Consider the following 23387-nt stretch of genomic DNA (forward strand, 5'->3'; position numbering starts at 1 on the left):
AATTAAAAGTAATAAAATAAAATTTTTAAAAAATCTGTAATTTTGGCACCAACTTATAGTTTACCCTGCATTATGTTTCTGAGGCTACAGATTGCTCGGGAGAATATTACCCGTCATTCTTTCTTGGAACTGCTGGTGGATTCAAATCCTCAGAAAGGCGTGGCCTTTGGCTTAGCAGTGCTAATCTTTATGGATTTAATAGTGTAAAAGGTGTCCATATTACCACTAGACATTGATATTATAATAATATTTGGATAATGCTGAAAATTATTCAAAAACAATTAGAATAGCACATCAGCAGTGAACTGCCAGATGTACAGGCTGGGTTTAGAAGAGGCTAAGTACTAAGGATATTATAACTTATGTTAGATGAGTCTTCACTAGCAGCAGAGAATACCAAAGGTATGCCTATATGTGTTTCATTAACTATGCAAAAGCATTTGACTGTGGAGCACAAAAAACTGTGACTGAGAAGAATGGGCATCCCAGAACACTTTATTGTGCTTATGTGAAACCTGTACTTGGACCAGGAAGCATTCGTCAGAACAGAGCAGTGAGACACTGTATGGTTCAAAATTTGGAAACGAGAAAGTCAGGGTGCATCCTATACTATTTTCAATCTATGTGCAGAACAAATAATCTGGGAGGCTGGGCTCTATGGGGAGGAATGTAGCATCAGGGTTGGAGAAAGATTCATCAACAAACTGTATGTTATGCAGATGATACAACCTTGCTGCAGACGCTCAAGGACTGCAGCCTTCAATATGGATTGAAGCTCAACATAGAGAAGACAAAGATTCTCATCACTTGGCCAGTTGGCAGCATCATGCTAAATGTTGAAGAGACTGAGATTGTGAACAGTTTGCTTGGCTCCACACAGGCCATGGTCTTTGCAATCACTTGTTATGCATCAGAGAGTTGGACAATGACTAGGGAGGACAGAAGGAGACTTGATGCCTTTGAGCTGTGGTGCTGGAGAAGAGTATTGAATGTACCATGGACTGCCAAGAAAACAGATTAATCCTGAAGAGGGTTAAACCAAGCAACTCCTTGGAGGCAAGGATTGTGGAGCTTCGTCTGACATACTTTGGGCATGTTGTAGGGAGGGACAGGTCCTTGGAGAGGGACGTCATGCTTAGGAGGGTGGAGGGACGGCGCAAGAGGGGAAGACCCTCTGTGAGATGGATTGATTCAGTGACTGGGGTAATCGGAATGGGTGTGTCAGAGGCAGTGCGATTGGCACAGGATAGAGCAGGGTTTACGGCTGAGTAGTAAATGACTCGACGGCACATAACAACAACAACACTCTTGGTACCAGCAGCCAGAAACTCAAAAGATAATTGCATTGGAAAAGGCTGCTGCCAGGGACCTCTCCAGAGTACTAAAAAACAGTGTCAGCCTGGACACTAAAGTGCTCTTGATCTAGGCCAAAACATTCACAGTTACTTGCTATGCATCAGAAAGCTGGATAATCACTAAAGATGCTAGAAGAATCGATGCCTTTAAGTTGTAGTGCTGGAGAAGAGCATTGAATGGACTGCTAGGAGAACAAAAAAGTTTGTCCTGGAGTGGGTGAAACCAGGGTGCTCCTTGGAGACAAGGATTTTAAAGCTCTGTCTGACATACTTTGGGTGTGTTGCGATGAAGGACCAATCCTTGGAGAGGAACATCATGCTTGGAAGGGGGCAGGGGACAGCACAAGAGAGGAAGACACTGGATGAGATGAGTTGACTCAGTGACTGAGGTGGGGGTGAGTGTCAGAGATGATAGGCTTGTCACAGGATAGAACAGAGTTCAGAGTTGTATAAAGGGTTGCTGTGAGTTTTGAGTGACTCAACAGCACTTTACAACATTACTGCAAGGGAACTTTGTTGACCTAGTAGATAAGATTGAGCTGCCAACCCAGAGGTACCCAGTTCGAAACTACCAACAATTATGGGAGACAAATGGGCAGTCTTCTCCTTTGCAGTTTACAGTTTCTGAAAATCCACTGGAGGTTCAGCTATGATTAGATTTTGACTTAACATCAATTACTACTATAATTGTGAACTCCTGGTACTAGGTTACTTGCAGGAATCTTACTGAATAGAGCTTATGCTTTGTTGAGGAAGAGGAATATTGTAAAAAATAAATATCTTAGCCAGAGAGAAAGTACAAGTTGTTATAGATGTGTGGCGTTTAACTTAGTCTGAGGAGCATCTTTCCTGAGGATGTGACATGTCTGTGTAGGAAAGCAAGCCAGGACGGAATTCAGCCTTAGAGCAAAATGTGTTCAGTGCCAAACCATAAGCTTGTTTTGTGCTTTTGAAGTCTAAGAATGATCTCTGGAGCTCAGTGGGATGACAGGAAACCCTAGAGACAAACAGCGTGTCCTTTATACTATGAAGACAAACCATGTACCTTGATATTTGTTTAGTAGTAGACAGGAGATAGGACATGCCTATCTCATTCTAAAAATTTTTTTCTTCAAAGAACTGTCTTAGTTGTTTTTATAGTCACGTAATTATTTAATCTTAACAAACTTTAAAATAGGTAATCATAGTACTAGTATCCCCATTCACTTTGTAGATGAGGACAAAGACATAAGCATCTTTCCAAAAGTGGGTAAGTGGTGAAAAGATAGACAACATTCAGAAGAAAAGAAAATGAGTGCTTCATTATGAGTATGTTCAAATACCTTGTAAACTTTGTTTTAAAGCCCAGTTGTTATTCCCTTGATGTTTAATTAATGGGATTTGATGTCTATATCTGCACTTTCTTAAAGATGTACCTAATACCTTTTTTTTTTTTAATTAAAGCCCATCTGGAAAACTTGTCCAGATTGAATATGCTTTGGCTGCTGTAGCTGGAGGCGCTCCTTCAGTGGGAATTAAAGGTAATTAGATTTTGGATATTTACATATAAAAGTTTATTAAATGTTTCATCAATAGTAGATGTTTGCTTGTTGTTAAGTACTGTCAAGTTGAAACTGACCCATTTCTAACACTCTGGAAGCAGTAAAGCCCATGAGAAGAGATTGCCCGTCTTTCTCCCCTGAGAAGCTGATGGCTTTGAGCCTTTGGATTAGGAGCACAGCTCCTTGCCACTAAGCCACCATGTTCCCTAATTTTCTTTGGGTTTAATTAAAAATTAATTTGTAAATACAAAGTTGTGGCAGTATAATTTTTACGTTCATTAGTAAATAGTATTTTGAAGTTTAAAGGAAATAAGATATGTAAGATACTGGCGAAAATATTTTTCAAAGTTAATACAACACTTTTTTTATCATAATTATGATAACTCTCAAATAAGTTTCCCATTCAGAAAGTGATTATTCTTTTGCTTTTCCACTGATTGTATCACTACAGTTGGACTCTCAATTTAGAATTTTATCTTTCCTGTAAGAAGTTGTGCTGCCATCTAAAAGGCATGCAGTTCAAATACTTCCAGCTGCTCTCGGGCGGAAAGATAGCCAGTCTCCTCTCTTGCAGTTTACAGCCTCTTAATACCAGAGGTTCAGCTGTGAGTTGTTTAAGGGGTACACAGTGGCCACAGTTTAGAGAGGACTCTGTAGTTAAAGCATCCAGTTGTTGAGCAGAGTTACTAGTTTAAACACAGTAGCTACTCTTTGGGAAAAAGGCTGTTTCCATAAAAATAACAGCCTTGGAAATCATACAGGCAGATCTGTTCTGTTCTAAAGGATCACTGTAAGCTGGAAATAACTTAGTTACAGTTTAGGAAAGACTAGTTACGAAACTTATTCTAAATACAGTGTAATTTCATATAACTTAATGTCTTTTTTAAATCTGCATCATTAGTTTATTATAAGAAGAGGAATGCATTTTTCCAATTGTTAAAGTTAATTTTTCCAGTAGGTGGAACTTTTTGAATTATATAGATTCTTAGGTATTTTAAGTAGTTTAAATATAATATGTTAAAAAATAAAAGTTGTGTTACATTTTAAGCTGTAGAAATTGCTTAATATAATAATAATGCCAATGAAGGAAAAATTGATTTACCATTCCTTAGGTAATTGTGATATAATTATCTAGCAGAAATAGTTTGTAAACTGGAGGAAAGAACAGTGTGTTGTTAGACACTGTGAACCAAGAAAAGCCTTTGAATGAGTAAACATTTAGAAGTCTGTTTTTTTCTTATTTTTAAGCTGCAAATGGTGTGGTGTTAGCAACTGAAAAGAAACAGAAATCCATTCTGTATGATGAGCGAAGTGTACACAAAGTGGAACCAATCACTAAGCATATTGGTTTGGTGTACAGTGGCATGGGCCCAGATTACAGGTACTTTGTAACATCTGTTTTTGTTTGTTTGGGTTTTTTGGGGTGGTTTTTTTTTTGTTTTTTTTTTTTACTAATAATTTTTACCTAACTTATAATTTGAGGAGAAAAAGAAATATTTTCCAAATACTCTTTTGTATTTTCTTTGGAAATAGCATCCTGTTTTCAGTTTGTTTTTCAGTTACAGACAAAGGTTTAGTAACACTGAAGGTTACTGATTAAAGGTTTTTAAGACTACTAACTCCATTCCACTAAATTGTAGAAGAGTCATTAGGTACAATACTTAATCCTCTTATCTTTCCTACTTGATCATAATCTGCTCCTTGCCATTCTAGGGCTTTACTTAAAGTTTACAAGGAGTCTTGTGGGCACAATAGTTTAGCACTTGACTCCTAACCATAAGGTTGGCTTTTGAAACCAATTAGCCATTAAGAAAGAAGAGACCTTGGGATTCCTGTCAAACTTAACTCTTGTACTATTGAGCCTATGTTAACTCATACTTGTTGTGTACCATTGAGTCAGAACCAACCCATAGCTGACACTCCAGTGAGTTTTCATAGCCAGTAAATCACACAGGAAGAGATGGCCCATCTTTGCTGCAGAGCCCGAGGTGGATTTGAACCAGGTATCTTTGTGTTGGCAGCACAGTTTGGGTAGAACTGTTTGCAGGGCTTCTAAAACAGTCTGTCACCCTTTTTGTTATGGAACAGCTTATGAATTTGAACCACCAGCATTTTAGGGTACATAAATGTTAGCAATGCATTTGAAGGTAATATATGCTCCAACCTCTGCTATAGGCTTAATTCTGACTCTTGGCAACCTTCCATTGAGTTTCCAAGGTTGTAAACCTTAATGAGAGTAGATTGCCTACTTGTCTATACTACAGAGGAAGTGTCACTACTGAGAGTGAACTCTCTGTTGCTACTGTTGTTTCTAAACGGATAGAGTTCTCAGAACCCAGTGAGGTTTGCTGAGTCTTTCAGGATCTAGATGCTTTCATAATCCTTCTCTCTTAGTTTCAAAGGGAGGAGGGGTCAAAGCGCTCTTAAAAAGTGAATCAACTGTGTACACTTTTAATATCATCTGCATATAGTGACAGTTTAACAATTTCTTTGCCAACCTGGATTCATTTCCTTCTCTTGTTGTATTGCCCTAGCAAGCACTTCCAATGTTGTTGTTGTTATGTGTCGTTGAATCGCTTGGGACTCATAGCTACCCTATGTACACCAACCCTAAACCTTGCTCTGTCTTGTGCCAGTCGCACTGCCTCTGGCACACTCATCCCATTTATCCCAGTCACTGAATCAATCCACCTCATAGAGGGCCTTCCCCTCCTGCGCTGTCCCTCTACCCTCCCAAGCATGATGTCCCTCTCCAAGGACCGGTCCCTCCTTACAACATGTCCAGAGTATGTCAGATGAAGCCCCAGAATCCTTGCCTCCAGGGAGCAGCCCGGTTTAACCCTCTCCAGGATGAATCTGTTTTCTTAGCAGTCCATGGTACACTCAGTACTCTTCTCCAGCACTACAGCTCAAAGGCAATTCTCCTTCTATCCACCCTAGACATTGTCCAACTTTCTGACACATAAAAAGTGATTGCAAAGACCATAACCTGTATCAGGCACACCTTAGTCTCCAGAGTGACACCATTGCTCTTCAGTACTTTGTAGAGGTCCCTAACAGCAGACTTTCCCATCGCACTTTCAATACAGTATTGAAAAGAAGTGGTGACTGTGGACATCCTTGTCTGGTCCCTGTTTGCAAGGAAAATGTTTTTGGTCTTTCTCCATTGAGAATTATGTTGGCTTTTGGTTTTAGGCCAGTTTAGTAGAGTGGCAGGATACAATATCAATATCCAAAAATCAGTATGATTCCTCTACAGTAACAAAGAAAATTCAGAGATGGAAATAAAGAAAGCAGCACCATTTACAATAGCCAACCACAAATTGAGATACTTGGGAATGTGTCGTAACTAGAGAAACAAGAGAACTATACAAAGAAAACTATAGAGCATTTCTGAAAGACACAATAAAAGACCTAGAGAAATGGAAAAATGTGCCCTGTTCATGGATAGGAAGACTCAATATGGTGAAGATGACAATCCTACCAAAAGCAGTCTACATGTTCAGTGTAATACCAATCCAGGTACCAAATTCAGTTTTCAAGGATTGAAAGGGAAATTATCAAATTTATTTGGAGAGACAAGAGACGCCAAATACGCAAAACACTTCTGAGAAACAAAAATGAGGTTGGTGTCATAGCACTCCCTTATCTCAAACCCTAGTATACAGTAGTGGTAACCAAAACAGCATGGTACTGGTACAGTGACAGGCACATTGACCAATGGAACAGAATTGAGAACCCAGAAATAGCCCCAGCTATCTATGGTCAACGGATAATTCAACAAGGAAATCAAAGATATCAAATGGGGAAATGATAACCTCTTCAACAAATGGTGCTGGCAAAACTGGACTTCCACTTGCAGAAAGCTGAAACAGGATCCACATCTCACACCATACACAAAAATCAGTTCAAGGTGGATCAGAGACGTGGGAGTAAAGCCCCAAACCATAGTGTTCTTAAGAGACAAACTGGGTTCAAGCTTAGAAACTTAATCCAAGGTAAAAAGAGACTGCCAAATACAACTAGTAATGCACAAGCTAAAGATTGACAGATGGGAATGATTAAATCTCTGTTCACATCAAAAACTTGAAAAGAAAAAACCTACAGACTGAGAACAAACATTTGGTAATTTCATCTTAGACAAGAGTCTTACAACAAAAGTTTACAGAATGTTCCTGGGTCTCCACAAGAAAAAGACTGATAACCCTATTACAAAATGGGCAAAAGACATGTAAAGAATTTTTACAGAGTAAGATATTTGAAAGGCAAACAGACAAATGAAAAAATGCTCCAAATCACTGGCAGTAGGAGAGGTGCAAATCAAAACCACAATGAGGTACCATCTCACTCTAGTAAGAGTGGCAAAGTTTAATAGGGCAGCAAGTTGGAGAGGATGTGGCAAGAGGGGAACTCTTTTACATTATTGGTGGGATTGTAAAATGGTGCAACCGTTCTGGAAGGCATTTTGGCTTTTCCTCAAAAAGCTGAACAGGGGGAGGGGTTGGCAGGGAGAAAAGTGCATCAGTGAATGAATGGAAATCTAAAGTCTCTGTAAATGTTCATTAAAATGAATAATAATAAATGTAAACAAAAAAAAAGCTGAACATGGAAAGTCCATATGACCCAGCTATTCCACTATTTGGAATATACCCTGAGAATATGAAAGCTGAGGCACAAACAGATTTGTACACCTATGTTCATAGCAGCATTATTCACCATTGCAGAAGCATGGAAAACAGCCCAAATGTCCAGCCACAAACGAATGGATTGGGAAGTTGTGGTACATTCACACAGGAGCAAAATTTTGTAAATTATTACCTAATTTGGGAGGGACTGGAGAGCATTATGCTGAGTGAACTAACTCAGTCCCATAAGGATAAATATATAATACTGTTATTATAGAGTATAAGGATCCAGGAGGGGTGAGAGAGGCTGGATGCAGAGGGATGTGGATGTACAGGGAGAAGTGGGGATTAATCATTGGGTTATAAAATTTGATGGGGGGTGAGGGAAATTGAAAGAATTTGTTCAAATTTGTATTTGAATTTTTTAAAATAAACTAGTAGGGGGGAAAAAAGTGATCCAGCTGCCTCTAGGTTAGCACAATTCCTACTCACTAAACCCCAATTGGCAGCATCAGTATGGGTGGTGAAGAGATTGGGATAGTTAACAGTTTTAGTTTACTTGGTTCCACATTCAACACTCTTGTTAACAGCAGCCAGGAAATCAGGAGATGAATTGCATTGGGAAAGTCAGCTGTCAGGGACCTCTCAAGAGTACTGAAGAGCAACGATGTCAGGCTGGAGACTAAGGCTCGCCTGATCCAGGCTGTAGTCTTCTCAGTTCCATGTTGTGCATCCTAGAGTTGGACAGTGAATAGGGCTGATAGAAAGAGAACTGATGCCTTTGAGCTGTGGTGCTGGAGAAGAGTGTTGAATAAACCATGGACTGCTAGGAGTACAAACAAGTTTGTTGTGGAAAAGGTGAAGCCGGAATGCTCCTTCGAGTCAAGGATTCTGAAGCTTGGTCTGACATACTATGGGTATGTTGCAAGGAGGGACTGGTCCTTGGAGAGGAACATCATGTTTAGGAGAGAGGAGGGATGGCGCAGGAGAGGTAGTTCCTCTATTAGATGGATCGATTCTGTGAGTGGAGTGGTGAGAATGAGTGTATTTGGGAAGGCGAGGTTGGCGCAGGATAGCACAGCTTTTAGGGCTCTAGAACATAGGGTCGCTGTAAGTTGCAAGCAACTTGATGGCTCATAAAAACGAAACCACCAAAGTAGACTTTAAAAAGGTATTGGTATGTAAATGTTCATTAAATTATTAAGTAAAAAAATACAAAAAAAAAGTATTGGTAAATAGTAATCGGTTATATAAAACACAAAGTACATGAATGACTATGCAAACTTAACATTTTTTAAAATAGGAAAAAAGAATTATCCAACTTAAAATTTAGAATAATCAAAACTAGATATTGATGATGTATTGTTACATTTGGGTATCATCAAATTGAAAGCAATGATAGCTTCTGTGATTATCATTTAACAAGTAAAAGTAAAAAAATACTATTAATTTTTATGGATCAAGAGATACAAAGGCAAAAATTCACATGAGCTAGAAAAGGCAAGACAGTTAATAGAATGTGGTCAGGCTTCACTTCAGTGAATTTTATTATCACCATATGCAGAGGAGGCATCTAGTGATGTGATAGCACTGATAAAACAAGCTTAGAGGGCCAAGACATATTTTACATCAGTAATGCCTGAGCAGATAGCAGATAAAGGTAAACCTTTTTTATCTTTTGAGAGTTTTGTTTTTTAGGGTTATGGAACACTTTCTTGATATTGCTTAATCTCTAAGGGCTACTTCTTGAATTGCAAGCCTATAGATTAAGGCAGCCTGTGGAAAGATTAAGAGTGTTTGAGTGAGAGTGTGTGCATGACCTAGGGTGAGATGAAAAAAGCTGAGCTGGTTGGTAAGCAGATTATTCAAGAAGCTGGACTCGGAAGAGGAATGTGGCATCAGGATTGAAGGGAGACTTCGTCAATAACCTGTGTTATGCAGATGAAAGACCCTTGCTTGCTAAAAGTGAAGACGACCTATTGCAGAAGAGCAACAAATGCAGTCTTCAATATGGACTGCATATCAGTGTCAAGAAAACAAAGATTCTTACCACTGGACTGATAGTCAGTATCATGATGGGTGTAGAAAACACTGAAACTGTCAGCAGTGTCATGTTAGTTGGGTTCACATTTGATACCAGCAGTCAGGAAATCAGGAGACGCAGTGGGAACATCTTCAGTTAGGTACCTCTCCAAATTATTGAGGAATAATGATGTCAATTTGAAGACTAAGGGGCATCTGATTCAGGCCATTGTCTTTCTGATCACTTGCTATTCATCTGAGAGCTGGACAATGAATAGGATGTCCAAAGAATTGATGCCTTTCAGTTACGGTATTGGAGAATAGCACTGAACATCCTATGGACTGCCAAAAGATCAAACAAATATGCCTTGGAGAGGGTGCAGCAAGAGTGCTCTTTGGAGGTAAGGATGATGAGGCTTTGCCTCACATCATACTTTGGGCATATTACTACAAGGGGGCTATTCCTTGGAGAGGGCATGATGCTTGCAAGGGTGGAGGGTTGGTGAAGGAGAGGAAGACCCTCACCCAAGTAGATTGACATGGGACTGCCTTAATGGACTCAGAAAGTATGAAGATGGCACAGGATATAGGATGGAATTCAGATCTTTTGTTCATAGGGTCGCTCTGAGTCATAAGTGACAGCACCTACAGTAACCCTTGAGAATAAAGAAGACAGCTTTGAAGAAGTTATAGAGAGTTATTAGAAGGATAATTTCATACCGTAAAACTTGGATAACTACTTATATAGAGGCTGAGATTTACAGTAAATTACAAAATTGAAGACTATAGCTAGGCAGGCCATATTAAAGTAATTCACTGCAGTCCCCTAATTACTTTGTTTTTACTGTTCTCCTCTGGTTTAGCTCCTGTACTGTAATAGTCTCATCTAAATCAACTACGGTTTGAGAGCAAAAGTGACTTTGAGCTGATAGCTATTGTTAACACGTTATGTGTGAAATTTATGCTATAGGTAGAATCATGACTAAAGAAAGAAAATTAATTTTTCAGGTAGTATAAGGTCTTAATTGAATCTTGTTTTCTTCTTTTTAGAGTACTTGTACACAGAGCTCGGAAGCTAGCTCAGCAGTATTATCTTGTTTACCAAGAGCCCATTCCCACAGCACAGCTTGTTCAGAGGGTAGCTTCTGTGATGCAGGAATACACCCAGTCAGGGTAAGTTTTTACTTGGCATGCTTTGTAAATTAGGAATTTAAAAAGATTGAAAAGAAATGGAAATATAAATTAGAAAAAAATTTATAATAGATGTTATAAATAGAAGGGTTTTTCTACATCCATACTTAAGTAACAAATAAGGAAGTTAACTCTAATGAATGTTTGAGATCTTAGCTGGATCCAGTATATTTTCCTTAAACTGAAAATATTTCTGCCTGTCATTTAACAGCAACAAAGTAGCTAATGAAAAAAAGGAACTTCTTTTGAAAGTGAATAAAAAACTTACCAATCAGAAATGATTATAAGCAGTAGTACTTTGTAGTGGCATCCACATCCAAAATAGCTTGCCTTCAGAAGCTCTGAACGTGGAGAAATTATGAAAGTTATACAAGTGTTCAGGTCTTTCTTTCATAGGGTTGCTTTGAGTTGTCTGCGACTCAACAACAACCACCACCACTTTGACAATCATAATTCATTTTAATTCCAACATTCTTAAGGTTGGCTGTGGACGTGGATTTGTTTGCTTAAAGATGGTTGTTGATACTTTTTTAAAAAAAGTACCTGATGGAAAAGCCACATTGGTTAAAAGTTGTCATTTTGTTAGGACATAAAATGCTACACTATACTTATTAACCCTGATTTTTTTTAAAGAATCAACCCATATCATCTGAAATTAATTAGCTCTTGTTCAATACTTTAAAGAATGAAGTAATTCAGAAAAATCATTCCAATTTTTGTCTCTATAAGAAAAGTAATTAAAAAAGGAAGACCTTTTTTCTTTCAAGGAGGAAGGTCCTTCACTTTGAGGATGTAACTTTCTAATCTATTATTACAATTCACCCTCATAAAAGAAGAAAAAAAGAAAGTCTGATTGAATTTGCCGTAGGGGTAAGGAGATGTGCTGCTAATCCAAAGACTCTTGGTTCACATCCTCCAGTTGTTCCATGAGAGGTTGGATAGTCTCCTCCCAAGTGATTTACTGCCTCTGAAACCCACTGCAGGGTCAGCTACTATGGGTCATTTCTGATTCGATGGTACTTAACAACAACAACATTGATGAATTCTTACTTTGTGATGACTTTAATACAATGAAGAGCCTAAATAATTTTCATTTTCTTTTACTTAGTGGTGTGCGTCCATTTGGAGTTTCTCTACTTATTTGTGGTTGGAATGAAGGACGACCTTACTTATTTCAGTCAGATCCTTCTGTAAGTATCATGTGTTTGAGGAGTTTTTTTAACATGTTCTTTGTTTAATAAAAATGGGCATAATTTAAAATTTAGCTATATTTCTTTTATTATATGATCTTTCATTTTATCAGATAAAGAAGCTAGCAGCATTACTTGTGCCACGAAGAATCGTTCTGCTTTGCTGCCCTGTATAGTAACTTTATGTACTTATGTAATTATTGAAATAATTACTACCAAACGACTTTACATTGATAAAATTTTTTTACTTTGCAGAGTACTGCAAGTAAAGATCTGTGTATGTTGAGCCTAATTTGAAAGTGGGACTCTTCGGACAAAAGCGTTATATAAAACTGAATTGTGTTTTGCAAAATTATCAATCATATAACCAGTATCTTGAGGAAGTTGTCTGCTAGAGGGCAGAAGATTGGTATCCAGAGTTAAAGGGCATTCATAGAGGAATCATAATATTCTTTATGTGTTCTATATGCAATGAAGAGACTCTTAAATAAAATTAGGAGTTGATTCTTTATGATACATCAGATTAAAATGTTGGTGAATCATTATGTAATTATCAATTTCACTACAATTTAAACTTTATGATGAAATGTTAGTCAGAAATCCATAGTCATTTATTAGATTCTGATTCACAGGCATCCTGTAGGACTATACCTTTAAGGTTCTGAGACTTTAAATCTCAACATGCACACTTCCTCATTTTTGTCCCTTAGTGTCGCTGTTGGGTTCCAACTTGGTCAACATCCCAACATTTAACCTTTTATGCCACCATGATTATATATAATCTAAAAAGGGTAAAAGACTTATTTTTTTTTGTTGTTGTTGATTGTTATTTAAGTCAGGAAAGTTACGTATTGTGGATGGTATCTCTTATTCTGTCTTTGATCTTATGAAATTTTATGGTAAAACGGGGAGCAAAGAAGTTAGAGTTGCATGGAAGATTTCAAAGGGTAGCTTGTAAAGAATATAGCATTACAACAAAATGTACAAAGAGCTGGAGTAAAAATATCAAAAGGGACAAATATGCTCAGTATTTCTCAAGCTGAAGAACAAATCCAACCCACGAGTTGCAATACTTAAAGATTCCATGGGTAAAATCTTGAATGATCCAGGAGGCATCAAAAGAAGGAAGGAAGGAATACATGGAGTCACTATACCAAAAAGAGTTGGCTGACAGAACCATTTCAAGAAGTAGCATATGATCAAGAACCAATGGTAGTAAAGGAAGAAATTCAAGTTCTTCTGAAGGAATTGGGAAAAAAATAAGACCCCAGGTACTGATGGAAAACTAATTGACATATTTAAAAAAAACAGAATCATCTCTGGATGTGCTTACCAGGTTGTGCCACAAAATCTGGAGCACAGGTGCCTGGCCAACTGATTGAAAGAAACATTTTATTCTTATGCCTAAAAAAGATGGTCCAACAGAATGTCAAAATTACCAAACAATATCACATGCAAGCAAACTCTTACTGAAGATTTTATAAAAACAGATCAGTACATTAACAGAGGACTTCCAGAAATACAAGCTAGGTTTAGACAAGGTTGTGACACTAGGAACATATGGATCTTGGCTAAAAGAGATTATATAACACTGCATGGTTCAAAATTCAGAAAGGAGTATGTCGGGAATATCCTTTTTCTATATGCTTTTCAGTTTGTATGTTGAACGATCACTCAAGAGGCTCTGGACTTTATAAGTAGAATGTGGCATCAAGATTAAAGGAAGACTCATCAACAACGTGCTCTATGCAGACGACACAACCTTGCTCGCAGAAATTGAGAAAGACGAGTCATTTTCTAAAGAAGATCAAGAATTGTAGCCTTCAATATGGATTACATCTCAACATCAAGAAAACATCCTCACTAGGCGCTAATAGGCAACATTGTGATAAATGGAGAAAAGATTGAGATCGTTAATGGTTTTGTTTGCTTAAATCCACAGTCAGCACCTGTGGCACTAGCATTGGGAAAATCTGATGTTTCGGACCTTTCCAAAGTGCTGAGAAACAATGAGCATAGTCTAGAGACTGATGCAACAGCTCTAGGCTATCATCTTCTCAGTTGCTTGTTATGCATCTGAGCTAGATGGTGAATAATGATGACAGAAAAAGAATTGATACCTTTGAACATACCATAAACTAGTGACAGAGAAATAGGTCTGCCCTAATAAAGTTGAAATCAGGTAGCTCCTTGGAGGCAAGGATTTTTAAGCTCTATCTCATATACTTTTGGCTTGTTGTAAGGAGAAGTCAGTCCTTAGAGAAAGATAACATGCTTAGAAAGGTAGGTAGACAGCAGAGGAGAAGACCCTGGATGAGATGGATTGACAACAGTGACTGGCATTGGTGTCAGATGTGTCAGAGACAGTGAGGTTGGCTGGCTCAGGATATATAGAACAAGGTTTGTTCATAGGGTTGCTACAAGTTGTAGTCAACTCACAACACATTATAGCAACAACATGGTAAACTCTGTTCATTGTAGCAGTAACTGTAACTACTCTTCAGGTTTTACACCACCATTACTTTTTTCCCACTGTTGTATCTGAAAAAAAGTACTATTTTGCATTATACTAGTTATGCTTCTTGTAGTATTTATTTGTGCCTATTTTTTAACAGATGAGCCATCTTATATATGCTGTATTGCTACTACTTTCATTTTAACATTGAGTTATATAATACCAAAAGCTTCACTGGAAAGCAGTATGTTAAATGAACTAATTCAGTCTCATAAGGACAAATTCTGAAGAAGACCATTATTGTAGAAATGGATAACTAGTAAAATGTGTATAAGGATCCAAGGGCAGGAGAGTAGGAGCAGAGGGGTGGGGGTTGGGTATCTCACAATCTGATGGGTGGAGGAAGGGGGGTGGGTAAAGGAAATGGGAGAGATCTTGTGGGAATCTGGAAAGACGGGGCAATGGTGGGCATAGTTCTATGTTGATTAATTTCATAGCATATAACGAATGGGAATGATTGTATGAAACACAATATGAATGATGGATGGTATAAACACAATGTATATGAACTTTGTAAGCAAACCAATATAAAATAAAAATTTTTTATGTATAAAAATGTATTGAGTATTTGCTATAAGCTATCTTTTTCTTTTGTTTAGGATGAGGATGACTAGCTCACCATTCTCAACCAATTTTGAGGTCCATTCTGTCTATTAGGCTAAAGTATTACTCTTAATTGTTTTACATTGACCTCAGTTTCCTTTAACTTTTTTTGAAGTTTATGTTCATAAATAGTACATAGTTTTAATAATTCATGGACATAAATTGCATATAAAATTTCATGCACTTCAGTAGATACAAGTAACAGAAAATTTTTTTTTGTTTTTTCTTTCTTTATTATTGTTATTACTTTTAATGCAAGTTTACAGAGACTTTGGATTTCCATTCATTCATTGTTGCACTTTTTTCCCTGCCCAGCCTCCCCCTCGTTTGCTCTTCTCTTTGAAAAGTAAAAGAAAAATTCTTTATTATTATACAATCCCTCCCCATAAGTCCACTCCACTATGAAGCCTTCATTCTGGACTCCTGTCATGATAATACCTAATTATATATAAACAGTTCTCTCCTTCATCTGTTTAAATGCAGTATACATAATTTATCCTGTCTTTCTCAGTCTCCCCCCCAACCCTGATGTCGGTCCCATTTTACAGTGGCCCTATGCAGTATTTGTCCTTTTGTGACTGAGATATTTCACTCAGCATAATGTCCTCCAGGGTCACCCATTTTGTATAATGAAAATAATGTTTTAAAATACTCTTTTTGTTCTGATTAGGGAGCTTATTTTGCCTGGAAAGCGACAGCAATGGGAAAGAACTATGTGAATGGAAAAACTTTCCTGGAGAAAAGGTAAACTCACTATCATTAAATGAATTAATAAGCTGCATTTATGATTTTTTACTAACCCTAAATTCATTAATGTCATAAGTTGCAACAAATTTTTTCTTTTTGTGTTTGAAACTAACCACATTTAAAGTAAACAACAGAATTCTTTCTCCCTTGTCTTTGCTTTCAGTATATTAAAATTATATTATTGAATTAATTTAAATTTTTTTGAAGGATTTTCCTTTGACCAACCTTGTAGTTGTTTCCTCACTCCCCCTCCTCTTTTAATTGTTATTTTTTTTATTGTAAAAAGAGTAGTTGTGAGGCTGGCCAAGGTGTCTCTCTGTAGACTAAGGTGCGCCTGATACAGGCCATGGTCTTTGCAATCACTTGTTATGTATCAGAGAGTGGGACAATGACTAGGGAGGATAGAAGGAAAATTGACGCCTTTGAGCTGTGCTGCTGGAGAAGAGTATTGAATGTTCCATGGACTGCCAAGAAAACAAACAGATCTATCCTGGAGAGGGTTAAACCAGGCTACTCCTGGAGGCAAGGATTCTGGGGCTTCGCCTGACATACTTTGGACATGTTGTAAGGAGAGACAGGTCCTTGGAGAGGGACATCATGCTTGGTAGGGTAGAGGGACAGCGCAGGAGGGGGAGGCCCTCTGTGAGGTGGATTGATTCAGTAACTGGGGTAATTGGGATAGAGCAGGGTTTAGGGCTGTTGTACATAGGGTCGCTATGAGTCGCAAACGACTCGACGGCACATAACAACAACAACAACAATTCCAAAACAAAACCAATTTCTATGAGATCAGACATGCTCCTACACAACTATCACTCCTGGGCCTCTTTTCCTTCTACTTACTAGGTCCACTCGCCATCATAGTGGTCACACAGAACTCTTCTTATATTTATGGGATTTGTTTGGGAAAGTTACAACTCAAGTTAGTAACAGGGTACAGTTATTTAGTCAAGACGACCTCTCAAGTGTACTCTTTTTTAAAAAAAAAAATTAGTTTTAATGAACATCTACAGAGATTTTAGATTTCCATTCATTCATTGTTGCATTTTTCTCCCTGTCCACCCCTCCCCCCCAGTTCACTCTTCTCTTTGAAAAGTAAAAGAAAATTCTTTCATTTGTATACAATCCCTCCACACACACACACAGACACACACACACACACCCCTGAGTATACTCCACTATGCAGCCTTCATTCTGGATTCTTCTTATAACCATAATACCCAATCATATATCGCTTTTAAACTGTTCTCTTCCTCATCTGTTTCAGTGCAGTATACATAATTTATCCAGTTTTTCTCAGTCTCACCCCAGCCCTGATGTTAGTCCCGTTCTACAATAGTGGCACTGTGCAGTATCTGTTCTTCTGTGACCAAGATATTTCACTCAGCATAATGTACTCCAGGGTCACCCATTTTGAATAATATTGCATGAGTTACTTGTTTTTCAATGTAGCATAGTATTCCATTGTGTGAATATACCAGAGCTGCTCTATCCATTCGTTTGCTGATGGGCACTTAGGTTGTTTCCAGCTCTTTGCTATTGTGAACAAAGCTGCAGTAAACAAGGGCATGCATATATCTGCCTGGGTGGCAGTTATGGTTTCTTTAGGGTATATTCCCAGTAGAGAATTGCTGGGTCAATTGGTATTTCTATTTGCAACTTTTTGAGAAAGTGCCATACTGCCTTCCATAGTGGGTGCAATATTTGAGCAGTGAATAAAGGTTCCAGTTTCTCTGCAACTTTGCCAGCATTTGATGTTTGCTTCAGGTGTACTCTTACTGTAGACTCTTTCACCTCCAGCCTCTCAGCTTTAGGTCAGTGTTAGAAAGCTCTCTTAGTCCTGCCAATTATGATGTCTTTATCATGTTCTCTAGCAACTTTGTGGGTTGGCAGTCTCAGAACAACTGTCTCATGTCAGTCTTTAGTTCTTTGCTTTGGTTTTCTCATCTGTGTCCTGATCTGAGTTGTACAGAAGTTTCTGGTGCAAATAGATGCTCACTGAACTTTGATTCTTTCTTACTGATGATTACCTATTTCTGTCTCTAAATAGGCCCAATTCCTAGTGGGATAGCAAGACTAACAAATCCCCTCATTAGTGGTTTATACACCTTACTTGGATGTTCCCACAGAAAAGGTACTATTCACGTCATTAGCATAGGCCCACCCAGCCATGTGGTAGAAGTCAGCACATGGGCTTATAAAGCCATTTTTAACAATTAGCTCAATGGACCACACATACCTACTGTCTCAAAAAAATATAAACATTGAGTTTGAAGTCATTGATATAAATACTTTTAATGAGAAATTTAAATGAAATTCTAGCACTTGCATTGATGGTAGACTAAATTCATAATATATATGCTTGGTAAGAGTAGGAGGATTACAGAGATCTGCTGTTAATATCCTAGTGTGGCAGACTTCTCACTAGCAGTTTCCTAGATTTAGCATTAGTAAAAGTATACCAGAAAATGCCTGAATTTTTGAATATGGAAATACTGTGACATTAACCAGTAAATTAAACTTGTTGACATTAAAAATTTGGGGCCAGGTGTAAAATAGAAAAAGAATTTTAGAATCTTAGCATGTTTTCTTTTCTGGTTAAAAAGTTTTGCTAAAGAAATTTTACCCAAAACCAGATTTCTTGACTCTCTTTTGGTGTGTTGGGTTTTTTTGTGTGTGTTTTATTTTTGTTAAAGATATATCCTAAAATGAAAATAAACGTTTTGAGGTTATATATTATTTTTTTCTTGAGCAATAGGGTTGGGTTTTTTTTTTTTTTCTTAAGCAATAGGGTTTGGTTTTTGGTTTTTGGTTTTTTTTTTTAGGTTATATTTTTTATTATACACCAAATAGTTTCTTACCTTGAGACAGATAGTGCTAAAAAACTGTATTGCAATCCCAAAGGTACATAGTTCAAATCCACGAGCTCCTTCACACGAAAACAATGGGCAGTCTCCTCCCGTGCAGTTTACTGCTTCTAAAAACTTTCTGGAGGGTCATCTATTAGTCGGTTCTGACATTAAGGCACATAACAACAAAAGATTGCACTGAGTCACCCACCACTGGCTCTGTGTAAAGACCTGAAGGGGTTTTTTTTTAATCTCAGTGAGGTAAGGGAACTCTGGTGGCTTAATGGTAAGTAATTGTACTCCTAAGGCAAAGGTATGTGGTTCAAATTCACTAGCTGCTCAATGAGAATAGGATGTGCAGTCTTCTCCCATGTGATTTACTGCCTCTGAAAACCGGCTAGAGAGTCAGCTGTGGTTCATTTCCAACTGGTAACATGAACAACTGGATAACTGAGAGGATTTAATATGTTACTTAGCATTTTTAAGAGTGTTATTAAAAATCTTTTATTCTTTTGCTGAGCTCATTGCCCTTGAGTTGAAACTGACTCATTTGTGACCCTCTAGGAGGTTTGTAGAGACTGTAAATCACATGGAGAAAGTTTGCCTTCTTTTCTCCCTTTGAGCAGCTAGTGAATTTGAACCTTCTGCCTTTGGGTTGTTTTGACCACTAGAGCTGCTCTTGTTACTGCTAGCAGGGAAGTTCTGATGGCCTAGTGAGTGCATACTTGCACAGGCAGGTGGTTCAAATCCACTAGTTGTTCCTCAGGAGAAAGATCATCAGTCTTTTCTTGCATTATTTGCAGTGTGAAAACATCCTTAGGGTTCAGCTGTAAGTCACTTCTGACTCAACAACATGAAAGAGAGAAGAAAGTAGGCTTTTTTTTTCTGTTCTTTTTTAAAATTTATTTTATTAAATTTTATTAGTTTTAATGAACATTTACAGGAATTTTGGGTTTTCATTTCTTCATTGCTGCACCATTCTCTCTACCCTCCTCCCCAGTTTGTTCTTCTTCCCCGCCATCCGAATGTCTGTTTTAATTGTCCAATTGCCACAGTGCTTGTCAAAGTCAGTTCTGATTAATCTCCTTTGTCGGTGTGTCCTTTGCCATTCCCTATCACTCCTCCCTGAGAGAGACTTCACCCTGATTCATAAGGAAAAGGGGATGGTGTATTCTCTTAGCTACTTCCTGCTGAAAAGGGCTGCTGTGGGTTTCAGGGTGAAGATCTTCTCTCACTACTCTAAAGGGCCCCTTTGGCAGTGGGAAACACATAGACTATTATGGAGATTGATTTTGGAATTTAGATGCACTGTTATTAATTGTGCTTAGCCGTACATGTTCATATCCCTGAAGATGTATCATGGGGGGGTTGCAACCTAGAAGACACAAATTTAACTAACAAGTTATAAGTACATGAGTCAAAAAATTATGGAAAAGTAAAAGAAAAGATTCTTTCATTGTGAAAGTAGACTTTTAAAGTAGTGATAAAGAATACAAATCTTGCCATCACTAAAATTTCACACTTTAAAAAAATTTCTTTAGATATAATGAAGATCTTGAACTTGAAGATGCCATCCATACAGCCATCTTAACTCTAAAGGTTAGTTCAATACCTAGCAATTGTTTTCAAACAATTTTATAAATAGCTGCTTGGAAAATTGACCCTTTGTCCTACTACCTCTTTAGGAAAGCTTTGAAGGACAAATGACAGAAGATAACATAGAAGTTGGAATCTGCAATGAAGCTGGATTTAGGAGACTTACTCCAACAGAAGTTAAAGATTACTTGGCTGCCATAGCATAATAATGAAGTGACTGAATAATCTGGAATTTCAGATAATATATCTACTTAAATATAAGTATGTTTTCTTTTTTCAGACTTTTTGCATACTTATTTCTACATAGTTGAATTGACCGATGTTTTTAATATGAAACAAATCATAATAGTTAAATCCAACTTCCAGCTTTTTTAGGAGTTAGTTAAATTTTAACTTAGATATTTCCTGCTTTTATCACAATTGATTTCTGAAAACTGCATAACCATGCACCTTGAAATTACTCTCTAGTCTTGCACTAAGTATGGTTGAAATCTATTTTGTTACAATCTTGCTGTCAGATAATGCCTCTGTTTCATTAAATACAGAATGCTGATTTTGGTAAACATCACCGCCTTTGGAGCTTTTAGCATCTGTAGAATAAACTAAATAAGAATGTAGTTGTTTTTCAGATCCCTTAAGGTAGTGAAATGCCTTGAAACTTTGCAAGATTGCACAAAAGATAAGAGTGAGTGCTAAGCCACATTGGCTTACTGAAATACTGTGTAAGTGATTAAAAATTGGTTTCTCCACTAAAAGAAAGTAAATGTGTTTTAAAAGGAGCCCTTCCTCTCCAGATTGTACAGGACCTTTTTAAACCCAATAATAAGCAGGATACTGGAAATAAAATACTAATACTTTAAGAGTTAAGCTTATGATTTAAGGCTGTCTCACATTAATGTACTCTTTTGTAATAGAACCGTCCCTGTAAATAGGATGTCTGAATTCTGCAATTTCATTGTTCACTTAAATATGTTTTTTTAGGTATTTTTAAGACACCTTAGAAGAATGAAAGCATGCCATTAATCTGACTCCAAACATAGGGTGAATATTTGAACATCATTTTTACCACCATGTGGGAAGAGTAAATAATTCCATTGATTTAGCTGTTTTAAAATATTTTAAGCTTTCTACTAAATTGAGGAGTAAAAGAACCATTCTTGGAACATTTTTAAGTAATTCCCGGGTTAGCTACTTGCCACCATCCCTGGACCATCCACCCATATCTTGGTATAGAGTGCAAATGCTTAGGAGAGATGGGAGATGACAAGTTTAGTCCCCTGTATCAAGATGTTTTCTTCAGAGCATCGGTTTGTTTTTTTTCTCCTTATGACCTTTCATAGATGATAAATGAAAAACCTTGGAAACCCACTGCTTTTTAGGTAATACATATTGAAAGGAATGATCTTCATAGTCATACACATGAGAGGCTTAACATGGTTAAGAACATTTATACTTTAACTGTCTTTGGATTTGTTTAAGTCTTGTGTTTTCTTTCTTTGCTTTAAAAACAATATATTGTGTAGGCTTCACTTCTCACAATAGAATATATTTTAGTATATATATGAAACACATTCTTAGAGATTTGTAAATACACTTAGTGTGGGAACAGGCCTTAGAGAGATACAGTACTGCTTCCAGAGATTCTTAGGAGGGCAGGGTTTGGGGACTTTCAGAGGCGTAGTGGAGGCACCCCTGTCTTTTCTTCTCCACCTAATACTGGGGGTGTCCAGGTTAGAGGTTATTGTGCAGGAAAGGAACCAGTTCCCCAGTTAAAACTAGTCAAGCGTCCCCTTGCTATCTTCAAAGAGACCCCTAAGGAAAGCAGGGTAGGGTTCCTTCTACATGGATTTATGATGCAGGTCCACTGTAAGCCCCTAGGAGCCTTTGTGAATATGAGGATGGCACCTCTTCCTCAGGACATGGAAATCTGTTGCAATGGATATTCAGGTCCAGGATGCACGTGGCAGTGCCTTGGATGACATGTCCTTGTATAGTGTACAGCCTGCACAACTGTGCCTCGCAGCCCTGTTAGGAAGTTTAGGGGGAGGGAGAGAATGGTAGTCAGGGTTTAGAGAAAAGAGATGGAATTCTGAATTAGGGAGGAGTTGCCAGGGGTGGGCGGTGAATACGAAGAGGAAGGACAAGAGATTTGGTAGTCTCAGTGACTTCCTCTAGGGTCCTTGGGCTCCTCTGTCAGGAGGCTGGGAGAGGGAAGGAAGCCTGCTGTCTGATACTGTTCCTAGATGATCACATTCCTTACTCTCCCACACCAATTCCTTTCCTGGGAGAGCAAGAAAGAGCCATTCCTGCATTCCAGAGGTTTCTCTCTCCCAACCTCTGCTGGTACGGACTGAGGAAAGGGTTGACTGACCCTTAAGTATCCTGGGTGTCCAATGGGGCAGGGGTCTTGGCACAAGGTACCCTGCCATCCCCATGTCAGGCAGCATCATAGCTACAGTTGGCCCAGCTTCCCTGTGGTCAGTTTGGGTGCACAGGGACCCTGCTTGGCAGCCTGCCTCCCTCTGACGTTCTTTCCATTTGTCCCTGTGAGTGCCAGGCAGGCCTTAATCTGTGGACAGGCAGACGAATGTGGACGTGCTGGTGGTCAAGCAGAGCCAGGGCCCCACCATCATCTTGTAGCCCTTGTCCAGTATCTACTCCTTGAAAGGGGGCGGGGGGGGCGGGGCAGGGCGGTGGCGGACTCCTTGATGAGATTGTTAAGGTAATTTTCAATGTTAAGTTAAAAACTAGAGACGTAGACAAATCAAGAGAAAAGTAAATACAGTTAAGACAAAGAAATTACATGTTGATTTTCACTGGTTGGTAGAAGCAATAAAATAAATAATTGGCTAACAGATCAGATTCCATAGTCAATTTAATATCCTCGTATTGCCATTAAATATGAAGTCCGATTCCAAATGAAGCTGCGTGCAACACTTTTCCTTTGTCCCATTTTTTGGTTTCATTCTTTTAAAATGTCAGTTATCACAGTATTCTTAAACTTGGTAGCTAGACTGTCTCCTCTAGCCCCACCTACTTAAAGTCCTGTTTGTCATTTCCTCCTTGTAAAGTTTATCTCTAGTTACCCTGTCCTTTTAATGTATTAGTTCCTTACTGAATTGACTTTTTTAAGAAAACATTTATAAGACAATT

At 38.0% G+C, this 23387-nt stretch overlaps 1 protein-coding gene across 1 annotated transcript in view; it reads left to right on the forward strand.

The window, feature by feature from the left end:
• PSMA2 (proteasome (prosome, macropain) subunit, alpha type, 2) overlaps positions 1-20674 on the forward strand; it is a 25654-nt gene extending 4980 nt beyond the window's left edge. Inside the window, exons 2-8 of the mRNA XM_006900197.1 lie at positions 2799-2875; positions 4145-4277; positions 10594-10716; positions 11843-11924; positions 15713-15786; positions 20180-20237; positions 20324-20674. Coding sequence (XP_006900259.1) covers positions 2799-2875; positions 4145-4277; positions 10594-10716; positions 11843-11924; positions 15713-15786; positions 20180-20237; positions 20324-20440 — 664 coding nt within the window. The 3' untranslated portion in view covers positions 20441-20674. The remainder of the gene's footprint in view (positions 1-2798; positions 2876-4144; positions 4278-10593; positions 10717-11842; positions 11925-15712; positions 15787-20179; positions 20238-20323) is intronic.
• Positions 20675-23387: the final 2713 nt, after the last annotated feature.

The sequence above is a fragment of the Elephantulus edwardii genome, unplaced genomic scaffold (genome assembly GCF_000299155.1).
Source record: "Elephantulus edwardii isolate Elephantulus edwardi_28Jun2011 unplaced genomic scaffold, EleEdw1.0 scaffold00276, whole genome shotgun sequence".
Taxonomy (NCBI): domain Eukaryota; kingdom Metazoa; phylum Chordata; class Mammalia; order Macroscelidea; family Macroscelididae; genus Elephantulus; species Elephantulus edwardii.